This window comes from Camelina sativa, chromosome 19 (assembly GCF_030686135.1).
Source record: "Camelina sativa cultivar CO46 ecotype springtype chromosome 19, ASM3068613v1".
In the NCBI taxonomy this organism is placed as follows: Eukaryota; Viridiplantae; Streptophyta; class Magnoliopsida; order Brassicales; family Brassicaceae; genus Camelina; species Camelina sativa.
Genome location: NC_141898.1, coordinates 3,347,754 through 3,364,781, shown reverse-complemented (window position 1 = coordinate 3,364,781; position 17,028 = coordinate 3,347,754). Strand labels below are relative to the sequence as shown.

The 17,028-nt window shown below is 33.9% G+C and overlaps 4 protein-coding genes and 1 pseudogene across 9 annotated transcripts; 3 read left to right on the top strand and 2 right to left on the bottom strand.

Annotated features, from left to right (window-relative positions):
• The first annotated feature begins 1,795 nt into the window (after window positions 1–1,795).
• Window positions 1,796–2,358, top strand: LOC104767375 (eukaryotic translation initiation factor 2 subunit beta pseudogene; annotated as a pseudogene).
• Window positions 2,359–4,303: 1,945 nt separating this feature from the next.
• Window positions 4,304–5,682, top strand: LOC104764519 (uncharacterized). The gene is made up of 3 exons (XM_010488066.3): window positions 4,304–4,576; window positions 4,729–4,766; window positions 5,363–5,682. Exons 1-3 carry the CDS (start codon window positions 4,504–4,506, stop codon window positions 5,474–5,476), a joined length of 225 nt encoding a protein of 74 aa, XP_010486368.1. The 5' UTR covers window positions 4,304–4,503; the 3' UTR covers window positions 5,477–5,682.
• A 75-nt stretch (window positions 5,683–5,757) lies between these two features.
• LOC104764518 (O-fucosyltransferase 24) lies at window positions 5,758–8,131 on the bottom strand. The gene is made up of 6 exons (XM_010488065.2): window positions 7,306–8,131; window positions 7,054–7,222; window positions 6,871–6,960; window positions 6,514–6,797; window positions 6,171–6,429; window positions 5,758–6,070 (listed from the first exon to the last, which is right to left on the bottom strand). The coding sequence occupies exons 1-6, from the start codon at window positions 8,007–8,009 to the stop codon at window positions 5,840–5,842; spliced, it is 1,737 nt and encodes a 578-aa protein (XP_010486367.2). The 5' UTR covers window positions 8,010–8,131; the 3' UTR covers window positions 5,758–5,839.
• A 1,697-nt stretch (window positions 8,132–9,828) lies between these two features.
• Window positions 9,829–13,253, top strand: LOC104764517 (uncharacterized). 6 transcript variants are annotated; one of them, XM_010488063.3, is made up of 9 exons: window positions 9,829–10,189; window positions 10,424–10,501; window positions 10,596–11,248; window positions 11,768–11,884; window positions 11,964–12,142; window positions 12,261–12,354; window positions 12,445–12,522; window positions 12,618–12,719; window positions 12,808–13,253. In XM_010488063.3, the coding sequence occupies exons 3-9, from the start codon at window positions 10,757–10,759 to the stop codon at window positions 12,946–12,948; spliced, it is 1,203 nt and encodes a 400-aa protein (XP_010486365.1). In that variant the 5' UTR covers window positions 9,829–10,189; window positions 10,424–10,501; window positions 10,596–10,756; the 3' UTR covers window positions 12,949–13,253. The 6 variants fall into 6 exon arrangements, with proteins under 6 accessions (XP_010486365.1, XP_010486364.1, XP_010486363.1 ...); XM_010488062.3 differs by having other exon boundaries at window positions 9,877–10,166; window positions 10,599–11,248; XM_010488061.3 differs by having other exon boundaries at window positions 9,877–10,189; window positions 10,599–11,248.
• A 448-nt stretch (window positions 13,254–13,701) lies between these two features.
• Window positions 13,702–15,768, bottom strand: LOC104764516 (rho GDP-dissociation inhibitor 1). The gene is made up of 5 exons (XM_010488059.2): window positions 15,110–15,768; window positions 14,945–15,011; window positions 14,369–14,587; window positions 14,143–14,267; window positions 13,702–14,050 (listed from the first exon to the last, which is right to left on the bottom strand). Exons 1-5 carry the CDS (start codon window positions 15,347–15,349, stop codon window positions 13,973–13,975), a joined length of 729 nt encoding a protein of 242 aa, XP_010486361.1. The 5' UTR covers window positions 15,350–15,768; the 3' UTR covers window positions 13,702–13,972.
• Between the last annotated feature and the right edge of the window lie 1,260 nt (window positions 15,769–17,028).

The following is a 17,028-nucleotide window of genomic DNA, read 5'->3' as shown; positions in this document are numbered from 1 at the left end:
TGTTCTTTTTAAAAAACTCAAACAGTTGTATTTGTTTATTGTAGAGTTGTGTCTTTTCACTATATTTTATTCATATTTTTTCATCACAACTTTTCGTTCTAATAGGTGTGTCTATTTAAATAGTCATATATTTTGAACTCTCTATATATTTGTCTCTTCATCAATAACTAACAAAACATTGTTGTTGAAACGATTTTTTCTTTTTATGATAAATCTAAATAATTTGAATATTAATATCTAATATTCAATGAGATGTGAACAGGTAAAAAACTCTACCCAATTAGTTTCTCTTGCCTTGGACACATTTCTGTTTATGGTTTCTTCCTAACTGAATATATAAGAAAACCGCTTCTCATAGCTACGTCACTTCTATGATTTCATGATGGAGAAATGGTCCTGAATAGGTGTTGCTCTTCTACACCTAATTCAGGATTTTGCCTACATTTTCTGATTAATATATATTACGCAGTTAGGGTGATACAAAACTAATTTGGAGGCCTACTTGATTGCATCATCTTAATGTGATGCTGAAATCTTTGCCTACACTGCCTTATAAAAAGCTCCTTTGGTTGAGCAAGAGAATTAGTAATTACCGTCTGAATACTAATCAAGAATTATCTAGTTTTGGTTTTGCTATTCTGAAATCTCTGTACCTATCTATATTCTATATTCAACAAATACGAACGGATGGGGTTTGTTTTGGCAGTGTGGATCAGAACGATGTGCGCCACAAATCCGCATGAACAGAAGGTATCTTGGTCGCAGGAAGACTGGATATATTGGTAGCTCAAGTGAGTAGAGAGAGTAGCCTCTCTTTGTGTAATAACTAAAGAACATGTTATGGAGTTGGTGAGGTCATGCTTCTCTTCTTCTTATTCTCTATCTTGCTAGTGGCATTGACTTGTCTTTGAGTATGCTGAAGAATGTTATTCTCTAACACAGGTTTAGTAATGAAAGGAAAAGAAAGATAGAAGTTGTGATTGCCAGTGAAAATAAGTCAAGAAAAATGCATTAAGTTGTGCTTGGTTTACCCTTAAATATTGAACTTGTTGTCATGAGTTCATAGTTTTGGCTCATAGCGATAGTTGCCTCATCATTGACATTCTTTGAAGTATTATATCGTGACTTGGTGCCCAATCTAACTAAGAACAAACTTAATTTTGAATATAAAAAGAACTGAGAAAGTCGCATTGCTGAACTATCATCGTCCCTTTCAAGTCTCCGATCTCTTCTTCGTTGATACGTACACTATTGGAGGAACCATCTCAATTTACAAATAAAGTCACCGCAATCTCTTAAGGAACTGAAACAGAGCACCCATCTCTCTTCTTAGCCCTTTCTTTTGTCTGTACATTATACACTCTTTTTTTTTCCCGTCCTGTGTAAGTAAATTAAACGGGTTTTTTTGGGTCAATTATGTTTTTGTTTTATGAATTAAATTGCAGCCTAAACATAAAAATTAGGGGTTTTTTTATTTTATAAAAGTGAAAACAAAAAATATAGGGTTAGGAAAACGCAATCAAGAAAACAAAAAGCTTCACAACCTCTTCGCTTGAGTTACCAATCGGGTGCTGTTTCGTTACCAAAAAGGTTTGAGTTGATTTTCAAAATTTTCCGTTCTATTGTTAAAGATTATAATTGTAGTTTTAGACTCGGAATAAAAATTACTACTTATTATGTTTTAGGTAACGGAGTGACGGAGTCCATCTTCTCTTTTTTTTTAGATGTTCATACCAATTTTGTTGATATTTATAATATTTGATTTGGTTTCTTAATGCTTTCCTTGGCAGTAATCATGGCTGATGAACCTAATGTGATCAAGGAAGAAGTGAAGGATGAGCAAGATGTAAGTTTGGTTCTCTACTTTGTTTGTCTATATGAGATCCGTGATTCCTATATTTGATAGATATTGCTTTGGAGGATTATTTATTTCCTTAAGTGACAAATGCTTCCTTCCAAAGTTATTTGATTTCTACTTGTTTTTCTCTGATTGTGAGTTACATGTACAGATTCTTCGTAAGGTCTTTAATATTCTGCGTGAAAATAGTCCGGAGCTTGTTGGAGTTTGGCTTCTTACAGTTATAAGGCCACCACAAATTCTTCTTGAAGGGACAGACAAAACAGTCTTTGTCAACGTTATGGACTATTGCAAGACGTATGAACACAAAGTCCCATAGTAATTTTTGATCGATGTTTGTATTTGGAATATTTTACCACCGTTAAAACATTTTCAGGATGCATCGTCAACCAGATCATGTTAGAGCTTTCTTGTGTGCTGACATGAGAGCTAGGGGTACAATAGATATGCAGCAAAGGTTGGTCGTTAATAGGAGAATTAAACCCAAGCGATTTAATTAAAAGAGACATGTGTGTTTTTTTTTCCAAGAACTAGCAATTTTCTGAAAAAAATTAAAATCAATGACATTAATTTAATTTAATTCAATAAATGACATTATTGAAGGAATATGATTCTCTTAATATAAAATTTTAGTTTGCTAAATCCCCTATTTAATAAAACGGAAGTACACAACATTTTTTTGTAAACTATATAATAAATATATTTATGATTTTTTGGTTATAAACTTGTGACATAGCTACATAGGTATATCATAATATACATGTTAGTCTGATTTTTGGTAAATAAAGATAGTATGGATTTAGTTAATTATAGTAACATATAAATCAATTATAGGTAACATTTAAAAGACAAGGAAATCTCTCAACCTAATTAAAACAAAAATATGTGATTCTTCTTTCACATTTATTTTATTTTATATTTAAATTATTTAATTTTTTTATGATTTATGATTTTAGGTAACATTTAAAAAATAATGAAATTTATGTTTTTTTTGCATATGATGTAATTTTTTTTTTTTAAACAGACATATATTACTCAACTGATGAATAAAAAAATATACAAAATGTCCTACATCACCTAAGAAAACTAGGCAAAGATTCAAAGTCATATTAATAAAAAAGAGACCAAAATGATTATGAATACAAATGAGCAGAAACCTTGATTTATCAGGCATTGAAATTAAAAAATTTATGCATTTTATTATGGTTATTTATTTTAAAGAATTTCAACTTTTAATAATTTTAAAAATTCAAATGTATAACTTTTTAAAATTTTAAAGATTATTAATATTTCAATTATTAAAACATTTATCTTTTTATAAAATGTTTAAGATATGAATAATATTTAAACTTTATAAGAAGTTCAAATATTATAAGTATTTCAATTTCTAAAATAATAAAATTTATTCAAACATTTTAAATTTTAATAATATATACGAATTAAAATATCACATGACGGGTTATATGGCAGGACATGTTTGAGTTGATATTAATAGAAAATTAAAATGTCATTAATTCGGTGCTACACAGGTAAAATATCATCTTATTATTTTGTGAACTTTTTAAAAGCTTTAAAGATTATTAATATTTCAATTATTAAAACATTTAATTTTTATAACTGTTTAAGATATTAATAATATTTAAACTTTATAAGAAGTTCAAATATTATAAGTAGTTCAATTTCTATAAAAAAAGAAACTTTATTAAAATATTTTAAATTTTTGGTGTACAACAAATTAAAATATCACACGACGGGTTATATGGCTAGACATGTTTGAGTAGATATTAATAGAAACTTAAAATGTCATTAATTCGGTGCTACATAGATAAAATATTATCTCATTATTTTGTTAATAATATGAATATTAGATTAATAGACGTATCTAATTAAATCGATTAATTAATATTGTAACAAAATAATTAATATGTGGTATAGTGTAGGTTAAGTCATATAATTAGTAATCAAAATACAATATATAATTTTAAAAACTAAACAAATCAAATAAAATTAGCAAACATAAATTAATATTTTTATCAAATAACTTAAATTGCAGTGTACCGCGAGTCAAAATCTAGATCTACTAGAATAGATCTTATAAAATAGATGTTATTTTCATAAGTTATATTCAACATCTGATTTCATGGCATAGTGTTTGAGCAAAAAAAATTAAAACAAAGAAAACAATCATATATATATAACATTTTAAATAAAAATTACAAAATAAATAAAATAAATGTTAACCCGTGCTCTAGCACGGATCCAATTCTAGTTTTATAGTATATTGTATATTTTTTTATAAATGTTATGGCCAGATTTTATTCTTAAACAAAACAATTAATGCAGGGTGTAGTAAGTTAAATATAATATACCATTGGGTAAATAAACCACTCCAAATTAGTCCAACTTCGTACCTTTCCGGCATAAACCGACGTCTTCCACAAATTTGGTTCGAATTCGGTTAAGCCCGGTTTAGGAACAAGTCGGTGTTGTGGCCTTGTTCTTGTAGCGAAAGGCAAAATCGATCCACTCTTCCAAAGTCAAAACCTTTATACAGCGGCGGCGAGGGCAACCGCAATATTAATATTCCGACAGAGAAGAAGAAAGACACAGCAAACGAATTGTCTCTCCAAACAAAAACAAAAAAGATGGCGAAAGACAGCTGTTTGGCCCGAATCACTGCCGGAGTTGCCGTTGGTGGCGCAGTTGGTGGCGCTGTAGGTAAGCTTTTCTTTTTCGATTTCCTTTACATTCTGGGAATAAAAACCCTAAACCCTAAATTACAATCTAAAATCCGCCTTCGATTCTATGAGAATTTGGGTACGAATATTTTTGGTGTGAAGATGATATTGAACTTGTTTCGTTGTGTTCAGGTGCTGTCTATGGAACTTACGAGGCGATTAGATTCAAGGTAAAGCTTTGTAATTTCGGGTTTTTGTTATAAAAATCATATCTTTCTCAGTCTTCTGCTTTGTTTGCCTTCACTTTTGAGCATTGAATTAATTTGACTTGTGCATCTATGTCACCGTTTTGGATAACTTTAATCAATTGTTTCTGTGATAACGCCTCAGTTATGTTTACTTGTGAGTTGGTTAGCAAGATCAATATGAAAGTTTTAGCGCTTTAAGTTAGATATGAAAGATGTCTAGAGTAGAGATTGTTCTTGTTGTCACTATATGCGTAAACGGTTGTGATCACAATCTCAATAGAAACTTGTGGATCGACATTAACTGTTTAAAATTCATATCTCGTTACTGCTTGATGATGATCATTTGTTTCTTTTTCATCCAATACTTATTCAACAAAATAAAATAAAAACTCAATATTTTCAAAAAAGAATCCAATCTTTCACCAGGAAACTATGAGAGAGACACAAACTTAAAAGCTTCTAGAGCTAAACAAATGTAAGGGGGGGGGGGGGAATCAGTAGCTTGTGTCTCTCTCATTGTTTCTATCTCGTTACTGCTTGATGATGATCATTTGTTTCTTTTTCTTCTTTTCCTGCAGGTTCCTGGGCTTATGAAGATAAGATACATTGGGCAAACTACCATTGGCAGTGCAGCAATTTTCGGGCTTTTTCTAGGTGCCGGCAGTTTGATACATTGTGGAAAAGGCTACTGATTCCCCCCCCCCCCCCCCCCCTACATTTGTTTAGCTCTAGAAGCTTTTAAGTTTGTGTCTCTCTCATAGTTTCCTGGTGAAAGATTGGATTCTTTTTTGAAAATATTGAGTTTTTATTTTATTTTGTTGAATAAGTATTGGATGAATCAACTTATATATTTCTGCCGCTCTCTGTGAATTTTCATCTCTCTTGGTTTGATCAGAAACAGCTTCTTATTCTTTTGGCCTAAGATTATTTCGTTGATGAAAATATCTTGTTTCAAGCAGTTTGGTTTAGAAACTGGAGCAAAAAGAGTATATTATACCTTTATCAAAGATAATCTTTGTTTTTGACCGTATGTGCAAAAAAAAAAAAAGGAAGCTTTAAATAGTAGAGGTGGCTTGTTTGCACATACACTCAGGAACAGGATACTTTGTAACATCTCTCCCAGCTTTGCTTACCCTTAGTTCTGGCTGTCCTAGAGATTGTCTGTGTAATTTCTTTATCATCTTCTCAAACTCTGTTTTACTCATTGATGTGTTCACAAAGTATGGGAGCATATGCCTTTTGTTTGGTGTTATAATCTTTTTGTGTCCTTCATAAGCCCTGTGCCCCTGAAAGATTAATTTAGCACTCTTTAGTCTTTACCTTAAGATTGTGTAACTGCATACTAGAAATCGACTTTTGAACCATCTGAGACCTAAGAATGTGTACCTGAATTGCATGGCCCATGTTCCCTCCATGAGATGCCATAAACACATCACTCTCTTTGCACACTATATAGTCGATTGCTGCCATTATCGAAGCTCGTTTTGCAAAAGGTTTGAGTTCAAGTGGCAATGCAATATCGTATTTGTTGTAGAGATGTGGGAATTCGCTTGTTAACGGTTTCAAAGCTTCCTTTCCGCCAAGCGGTTCCCCTCCCGCCCAATAGATCCTCGCATCTCTCGGTGCTCCAAGTGCTCTAAGCAGCCTGAAATCGACCAATATAATTGAAAACCAACTTCTCTCTCAGCACATAAAACCTTGTAAGAAAACCATTAGGTCACTCATTTACCTTGTTACCTCCTTGGCATTTAATGGACAGAGACCAGCGAGTTTCCTCTCATTAGATGTCATCCTAGATTTGGCTGTTAAGAGCTCAGGCCGCTTAATCCTTTCTATGTTAACAATCTCATCATACTTTGAGCTCAAACCAGAAAGGCATCCTGTTCTAACCCACACATCTTTCTCCATTCGAAGATGCAGCGCAATGTAAGGCCCTTTGCTCCTCATCCTCTCTGCAAGCTTCTTCCCCATCTCCATGACCCGTGGCGAAAACTTCAGTGCTTCAAATGCTACCTGCAACACATTTCTTGTTCAAATGTGAAAGAACAAAAACAAACTCTTTTTAGCTTCCAAGTTAGAAACATACCTTACAACGGAGCTTCTGGAGATCAGTGGGCAAGTCTTTAGACAATCTTGAATCTAATCTCCTTAAAAGCAGAACTCCGTCCCTATTGAACTGCAGGATATAAGTATAACAAAGACCATTGAACATTGTTTCTCATTTTTTCATCACTAAATGATCCAAGAGGGATGTTGTATATGATCTTACACGCTTTAGATAGTGAGAACGGATCCATTGAGGGGAGGCGTTAAAGGGCATACCACCTTCTTCTGATGGTCTAGTCATTATTTTACTTGCGGGCAGCAACGAAACAATCTTCACATCATTTGCTAAAACACTCTTGAACTGCTCTAAATCAAATATATCTGAAAACTCACTGCAAAAAAAAAAAACATTCAGAATGACGGATGAACACAAAAATGAACATTTCTGATGATCCATTATGATATTACTGTTTACCTCTCGTCACCCCAAATGAGATTGATTTGCAATATTGGTACAACAAGAGCAGCACCTAGAATCCTCGCAATCACAACCGCATCAACAATCTGAATCTTCTGCTGATTCAACCCACCAGAGACAACCACCATCAGATACTTTCTCCTCTCTCTAGCAATCTTCTTACTCTCTCTGCTGTATCCAATGCTGAAGTCTAAGCATGGCTTGTAACCTAATCCATCAGGCTGTTTCCAGAACTCATTCTTATCACCATGTCCATTTCCATCAGAGGTGATCAAATGGGATCGATCACCACCAAAGGTTTCATTTTTCTCCAAACCCGTATCCAAAGATCGATCCTTAGCGTTTGAAATCTCAGTCTGAGTAGCGTTTGATCTGCTATACGCAAAACCTAGATGGGATTTAGGAGATACATTAGAATCCGAGCTTTGAAGTTGACTTTCGTGATCGCCGAAACCAAAAGGAGAAAGACAAAGACTGAGTCTTAATGATATCCCTAAAACAGTAAGTAAGAAGATAGATAAAGCCCAGAGCTTTGGGTTTCTGAGATTGAAGAGTTTGATTGTTGTGTTCTTCTTCTTTGAAGATTTGTTATCGAGAAAAGAGTGTAAGGACGATGAAGAAACAGAGTTTATGATCTGAGCTGGGACTGAAATGTAGCAAACTTGCTTCTTACTACTGCTTCTCGTCTTCCATGTTCCCATCACAACTCTAAACAGACGAGATGGGAGCTTTCGGTTACGGCGGGAACATAGAAGGATCGATTTTGTTACAAAACAGAGGACTGTGTTGTAGTAGTATAGTATTCTTTTGGGGTAGCTTCGTTTCCAAGAAGATTCTCATATGTTATTTTTAAAAAAAAATTGGTGGTATTATACTATTATTCAATAATCGAACATTAGTTGGAGAAGATCTGTATTTTTGGTATTTTTTTTTTTTGGGTCAATTTTCAAAAAAAATGCACCCAACAAGGCAACAACTTTTAAAACTATATCAAACTGACTAAATAATTGAACAAAATGTTTAGAAAGGGACATATTAATCTATATAATATAAGGTTATCAATTGAGACGACCTTATCTTAGTGTATCTTTTATATATCAGAAATTTGTTTCGTTAACGTAGGTAAGAAAAACTTATTATACTTTTTAAAAATGTGTTATGTGAACTATTGAAAAAAAATTATACATCAAATATGATATATAAGTTTATGTAGCAATAAAGTTAGCATATCATTTTTTGTATCCATCGTATGTTAAATCTTTGTTGATTAAAAAATAAAATTGGTTAATGCTTTTAGAGATTTTATAAATGCTTTAAAAATTAACATTATATTTACTAAAAAAAAAATCTTTCTAAAATGAAAATTTTTTGCGTCTAAAATAATAATTTTGGCTGTGGAAAATTGGTTATCTCAAATTGGTTGATTAAAGGTTTTGCTTTTGCTTGCTTGCAGTAGTAAACTAGATGAAACAAATGAGCTGGGCTAATATAAGATGTGACAGGCCCAAGATTGAGCTGATTGTGATCCAGCTGAAAAAGAAGTTATTAGTTTGAGAGATACTGGTGATTATCGCATTATTGATTTTTTTTTATTTTTTTTTAGTTGTGGTGAGGTTGTCTTACATGTTTGTTGTTACCGACGAAACTAACTCATCCCAAATTCCCACCTATGTATTTATTTTAATTCATTGCATAATAATGAGCTAGCTTCTCTTCCCGTTGTGGGGATGCATTTTTTTAAAGTTTCTCATAAACTAACGAACAAGATCGTATCTAAAATTTTGTAGATGTATCCAATAGTGTTTGTTACGAAATTATGTATATATACATTAAGGAGAGTAGGAGACTTTGCATATGGTTCAAGATACAAAATATACATATACATATTGTATAGATAGAACGATTTGGGAGGGGATAAACAAAGGTTAGTAGAGAGACTTAGAGTAATGAAGGTAAGTGGAGTCGTGGACTCACGTACATCTCAAGCAAATCTGATTAATAAAATCAATCAAAATATGGGAATGGGATACCATATTGTTCTCAGATGAATCTATATATTACAATGTATCGTAGAAAAGTGTACATGTCTTAATCATATGAACATCAGCTAATACTAAATAAATATAACATAGGCTATATATGGCACTTCAGCACGTTTTCGCCTTCTTTAAGTTTTTAAACTTTTTTCAAAGCATGGCTTAATTCTAAAGAATTGGATGGAATGGAATCATATTTTATACCGAATACACACAAAAATATTTGTAATTTTCATCTATTACTGATGAATTGTTAACTGGAAATTTTTAAAAATTTTAAAATCCAGTGTCAATTGCTTTATCTCGCAATTTAGATGATGATAGAAACATCAAGAAAATGAGATATTTAATCGTCTAGGCGAATGACACATAAGTCCTCAGAAAAGAACAGAGAGCCATAATAAGCCAATCAATCAACCAAATTACGCACAACGTTCACGGATATATTAGTCATTTAACAGATGAAATTAAAAAAAAAATCTTTGGAGGGGGGGGGGGGGGGCATAAACAAAATGATTCAAAAGTTAAACCTGCGTCATTAGTATTATTATTAACCCTCCTACTAAATGAAATCCAAGTTCGTTTTCAAAATCATAATGTTTCATTAAATTATAAATAAAATAACCCCAAAAAGAAATCAAAGGCTCTTGATTCAACGCTCTATCTAAAAAGGAACACATCTTTCCTTCCTTCACCTAGCGATAATAATATATACATCATCTATCTCTCTTCCAAAATTCCAACTTTCATAATTCTTCTTTCTGCTTCTTGTTCGACACCAACACCCCGAGAGACGCGGGGATTCCAATTCAACGCTCCTCTGTAATTTTTTTCGTTTTCTTTCAGTTAATATACTTTTCCCTTTAAAGTTGTTTTATTTCTCTCTCTTTTCTTTTTTTCCATTTTTAGTGTCTTTTGTTCTCACGAGCGAGAGAAAGAGAAAGAAAAAGAGAAAGAGAGAGATCATCTGTTCTTGCCTTCTTCTTCTTCTTGTTTCTGGAAATTTCTATAATCTTTTTTATTAAACAAAAGAAGCTGTAATCTTTTTTTTTTTTTACTGTGTGTGTGTGTGCGCGTAGGGGGAGAGAAGATTAGGTGTTTCAAAAGAGAGGTGATAACGTTTGCAGAACGTGACAAACAAATTATAATATTGAAAGGTATCTATCAGATTTTGATATGATTCTTTTTATAACATCTCTCTCTTTCTTTTTTTTCTTTTTTAATTTCGTTTTTTTTTTTGGTTCTCTATAGCAGCAGCAGCAGCCTACAAAACCTTTTATAAAATTTTAATTGACGGTGTCCATGTTTCCGTATTCGTCCTTGGTCTGAATTTGACGGAACCCACAAAAAAAAATCTGAACTTTCAGACAATATTGTAAAAAAAAAGGAATCGAATTTGGTCCGGAGGGAGGATGTTTGGGATCCAAAGCAGACGTGATTTAACAATGGAACTCCAATCTCAGATTCCGATTCTCCGTCCGAGCATCCACGCCAGACGAGCCAACATCGTCGTCAAGTTCCAGGATTTGTACGGCTTCACCGTCGAAGGAAATGTCGACGACGTCAACGTTTTGAACGAGGTCAGGGAGAAAGTGAGGAACCAAGGACGTGTTTGGTGGGCTCTTGAAGCTAGCAAAGGAGCTAATTGGTACCTTCAGCCTGAGATTCTCTTGATCGGAGACGGCATCGCTTTGAAAACGTCTCTCAAGATCTCTACTTTGACGAATGCGATTACTTTGAAGAGGTTGATTAGGAAAGGGATCCCTCCTGTGCTGAGGCCTAAGGTTTGGTTTTCTCTTTCTGGTGCTGCTAAGAAGAAGTCCACCGTCCCTGATAGTTATTATAGTGATTTGACTAAGGCCGTTGATGGCAAGGTCACCCCTGCCACCAGGCAGATTGATCATGTGAGTTTCATTTTTTTTTTATCCAAAGTTTCGATTTTTAAGCAATTTTAGGATTGAATTTGACTGATCCTTTGTGTCAAGGATTGGTGTAGATCTGTTGTTGATTCTTGTGCTCTGTTGGCAACTACTTTTGCAAAACCTTTCTCTTTTACTACTGTTGTATGATGGTTATAGGAGGCTGCTTCATATGTTTGTTGTGTTTTTTTGCATCCCCTGGATCTTAATTGTGCCTCTCAGATTGTATTTTGAGTAATTGTAGGATTGATGTTAGCTGCAGGAAACCAACTATTGCGTGGTTTCGTTTCTAAATTTTTACATTGATCCTTTGTTTTAGGATTGTTATAGATCCGTTGTTAATTCTTGTGTTCAAGCAATTTCTAGCAGAGTCTTTCTTCTGCGTTGGTTGATTGTCATTCGAGATTATATGTTATGAATGTTGATTTTTATTGTCTTATACTGCAACTTCCTTTTCGGATCTTCTCATCATTTTCATTTGACATTGTGTCTCTACTCTTGCAGGATCTGCCACGTACTTTTCCAGGCCATCCATGGTTGGATACTCCAGAGGGTCATGCTGCTCTAAGACGTGTGCTTGTTGGCTATTCCTTTCGCGATTCTGATGTTGGCTATTGTCAGGTACACACTTATCCTTCCCATATCCATTTGCGTTATTCAATAGAATTTTTGGTCTTAATCAATTTCGTTATTGGTCCAGGGACTAAACTATGTTGCAGCATTACTATTACTTGTCATGAAGACAGAAGAAGACGCATTCTGGATGCTAGCTGTCCTTTTGGAAAACGTATTAGTTCGTGACTGCTACACAACAAACTTGTCTGGATGCCATGTTGAGCAGCGGGTTTTCAAAGATCTGCTTGCTCAAAAATGTCCTCGGTAACTCTCTCTAGCTTTCTTGGTTCTCTTGGTCACTGAGCTTCATCAGTTTATCAAATTCTGGCTTTATCTTGTTCTTCGATCACGAAATTGACTCGTTAACGTTACATGTTTGCAGAATAGCTAGTCATCTTGAAGATATGGGCTTTGATGTTTCCCTCGTAGCCACCGAATGGTTTCTATGCCTCTTCTCTAAAAGCCTTCCTTCAGAGGTTCTTAAAAACGAAACCTTTTGTCAAATTATGTGTCTTTTAAGATTACTTTTTCTTATGTTATACAGCAAACTTTGGTTTGGTTTGCAGACAACTCTAAGGGTGTGGGATGTACTTTTCTATGAAGGAGCAAAGGTTCTATTCCATGCAGCTTTAGCAATATTCAAGGTTCTTCTTTCTCTTCCTCTGATCAGCCTTTTTCGTAAATTATTAATCCTCCGACACAGGTGAGTCTCATCTCGTGAATCTCTCTTCATTCGCAGATGAAAGAGAACGAGCTTCTTATGACCCACCAGGTCGGTGATGTAATCAACATATTACAGACAACTTCACATCAGCTTTTTGACCCGGATGAATTATTAACGGTAAGCCAAGCCTGCCCTAGTCCGAACACCGAGTTTTATGTATATATAAGATTCATAATCCGTAGTATCAATATCAACACATTTTCAGGTGGCATTTGAGAAAATTGGATCGATGACTACCAACACCATATCAAAGCAGAGGAAGAAGCAGGAACCAGCAGTGCTGGCAGAACTTGACCAGAGACTTAGGAGGCTCAACTCTCTTAAAGAAAGTGGTAAGAGCACATAAACAAAAGAACTGTTGGGAGAAGGTGAGCCAAAAGGTGTAAACGAGGGAGTCCCCAACAATGGTTTTATTTACCCCTCTTGATGGTTTCTCTCTTTTTCTTTCTCTAAGTATATATATAAATAGGATTTTTTTTTTAATTTTATTTCGAGAGTAAAACATAACCAAGATCCATTTCTGAGATGGTAAATGTCAAGTTTCTTCACATTCCAAGAGGTGTTACTTTGCCCTCTTGCTTTTATTTACCCCTCTTTGACATAATCAATTGTGATCTTCATGTTTTAATATGATCCATGTTTTGGTTTGTAGTATGAATTTGTCAAACTGTTCTTCTCAATACTATTTTTTCGAAATAACAAGTCGTATCGTAAAGCAGATGGATAATGATATGTGGATAAGAACTTGGCATCATATTGATATACTAAAATAAAAGAAATTACGAACGTATAATTTCCACAATCTAATTTAAATTAATCAAAGCCCAATAATAAATCAAACAAAATGCACACAACTAGGCCAATTGCATCAGAGGATTTATATTGGTGGTAATGTTTAAACGAGGCGATTAGAACTTGGAAGTATGAAAAGAAACCTGATGATGTGGTGGTAAGAAGAAGCGGTCAATAATAGTTTGCTTCTCTTTAAAGGCATATAAAAGAAACGAGATGCATTTCCTGTGAAGCAAAACCTTTTTTTTTTGTAACTTTCAGCTTTGACTGAGAATCATTATACATCTCAGGTTCTAACACAATCATATCATCAAACATATGTAAAGTGGAAGGAGAAACAGAGTTGAGAACAAACACAGACATACTGATTTCCAACGACATTAATGGACACACAAAAAAAAAAAAATCAAGATCAAAGATGAAGGAAGTAAATGCCGCCGTTCTTGTTCTACGATGATCAGAAAAAACGATTTCACATTTATATGTTCAACGAAAAAACGGTAGATAGGGAGTGAAACAAACACAACTTTCTTCTACTGACAACACATCTCAGGAGGCAACTCGCGTTCCACGAAATATCAAACCGCAGGCCATTCTTTACGGATGTCAAAGCTGTAGTTGATCTCCAAGTAGCACTTATTATCATCATCAAGAAACTGAAACAAGATTTTCCAAGTAAATTTAAAAAACAACACCAAAGAAGAGAATATCACAGAGTTAGATGATGAAGGTCTTAATCTAATCATACCTTAGTTCTAGCAGAATATGATCCTCGAGCAAACATGCCAGAAGGAGTGGTCTCTTCTGGCATCACGTGGTTGTATGGCTCCGACTGAGGACTAAAGGTTCCAAGCATTTCCTTTGTTCTGTCCACTGAAACCATTGAAAAGGAATTGGATCACATTGTCTCTAACTAAACCATTGAGAATCAATTTAAAAAAAAAAAAAAAAACTTGTCAGTAGTATTGTTTTACCTTTAACACCGGTCTTCCAAACTGTATTGGTGTACCTAAGACCAGAAACAATATTGTTGTTAACTTGAAATGTGAATTTGAGGTTGTACTTGCTCCCTTCTTTCAAAGTAAACCACATGCCCTTTGGATTTCCATTCTCCGGAACCAACAGAACAATATCGGGTTTTCCGGGAGACAAGATGGCAAGGCTAAGAATCCTCACTTCCGGATCAAGAGTCTCTGCATATCAAGAGAGGGATTATAATAAGTGACAAATTCATCAATGTAATACACATTTCTCCAATCTTAACTTGACGTTATGTACAAAACACTCAGAAAAAAATGCAGTCAAGCAAGGACATGAACAAAGATGATGAAAAACTGAAATCCACACCAGTTTCCGGAATCATATGCAGGAAGATTGTATCTATTTGAAGGTAAACAAAGACCAAACAGATCCAAATTATTCACATAAATCACAGAGAGATGACAAACAAAACAAGCAGCATCATCTAACAAGGGTCTCATCAAATGTGGCCATATAATATTTCAAGATCATAAATTTAACATTGTTTAAAAATGAAGAGGAGGCCTAACCTCCAATGTTGGTGACATCAACACTTCCAAGAAGCTGTTCCTTCCATTTCCTCAGACTCTCATCATCCTACAAGAACTCAGATTCAACAAAGCATTAATTTTTTTTTTTGACAATGTAGTTTAAAATTACAAACCAGAAAAAGAAAGAGAAAAAGAAGAAGAAACCTTATCCTTCTCGAGATGTTCTTTGATAGTGTACTGAGGACCCAATTGTAATTTGGAATCCTCGTCTTCTTCTTCCTCGGTAGCACAAAGAGAAGCTTCGCTCATCTGTCTTCCCAAAGATCCAACAGCCTCGTCGTCGGTTCTGGAGGTGTTTTCATCATCTCCACCTTCCTTGTTGTTGTTGTTGTTGTTCTTGTTGTCGTCCAACCCCATGTCCCTGGCTCCAGATACCAAAGACATCAATCAGCTCCGCACCCCCTAAGCCCTCTCAAAAAGATTTGAGTTTTGGCACACAAAACAAGAAAAAAAAAAAAAGGTCTCGTCTTTAGGAGGAGGAAGGGGGAAATGCAAATGAAAATGAAAAGTGGAAATTTTTTAGGGATTTTGGTTTTGGGTAACGGCAAAGAAGAGATGGAGTCATGTGGTGATCCGAGTTATATGAGAGAGAGAATGAGAGAGATCGTGAGGGTCACTAACGAGACGAGAGAGAGAAATCATCAAATCATCTCATAAATATTAAAAAAAAAAAAAAAAAAAAGCATAATTGCTATTTCTTCCACGCGCACCAGATGAGAGACAACAAGAGACGACGAGAGCCTCGAGCCACGACAAAAGACAAAAATTAAAAACACTAATGTTTTATGTTTTTTCTCTTATTTGTTTTTTTATATTATAATATATCTCTCATGGATTAAATCATTTGTAACCAATTATCGAATTAGTCCTCTAACCTATTGATGATTGCAATAATTTGCATTTATGATTTTAGCCGGTTTGATCCGGTTATTGATATTTGGGGGGACCCTAGCTATGGCGGACCTACGTAAGACAAACATGGCATATTGCTTCTTACCAAATTTTTTTAAAAGATAAAAGATGAATTTTTTTGCCTTCAAACAACTAGTATTATTATTTAATCAATTTCATTTAATTGGACCTTATTTGTTTCATTCAGTTTTGCTTATAATCATGTATGTAATTATGTCACTTTTGATTGTTTCAACTCGTATCATGACATTCATGAATACACTTATCTTATCCTTTACATGTTCTTGCTCCTTGGAGACATTTCTTATATATAGTCTTGTAGTTCATTCCTTCTATACTCCGAAGTCATGTACCCAATAATAGACAATGCATATGCCTTTCCAAAGTCATATGCTAGTTTTTTTTAGGACAACGTTTTCAGTTGTTTAGGTTAGGCAATCAAAGTAGTCGTCTAAGTTAATTATACTGTTTGTTTGTTTGTTACAGTACATGATATATAGCAGAATTATAATAAATCCCAAATTAGTCAACATGCATTAGGTTAGTAGCAATATCATAGGGTCGATAAAAAACACATCGAGAGATGAGTCAAAATCATGACATGAAAAAAAGATATAAAGCAGTTTCATAACAAAAATAAATAAAGAGAAGCCGATAACTATGAAGTTTTTCACAACATCTCTAATTTCTCTGTGTTTCTCTATCGTCAAAACTGAAAAGAATAATAATTTCAGTCTTGGAGTTGAAATATATGTGTATAGGTGAAGATATTGCATTTTGAATTCACATTTAAACCCGATATTCCATGATTTAAACGCAGCACGCATACTCTAGAGGTGTCGGTAAGCAAGAAAAATGGCCATTAATTTGGCCACTTAGAGCCGTTCATAATGTACCTTGATAGACCCAAATATAACTACGTTCGTCATCACTCATCATGTACAAAAATGTTCATATTTCCCACACCACGAAAAATTGCATCGTCGTCGATTTTTTTTTTTTTTTATTTTTTTTTTATTTTTTTTATATATATATATAAAGGTTTATTTAAAATCTTTTAATTGTATAAGATGTTTAGATCTTACGATGAATAGATTTTTTATTTTATTTTTAAAGACGATAGGGAATCTCTTCACATGGGTTTAATATTT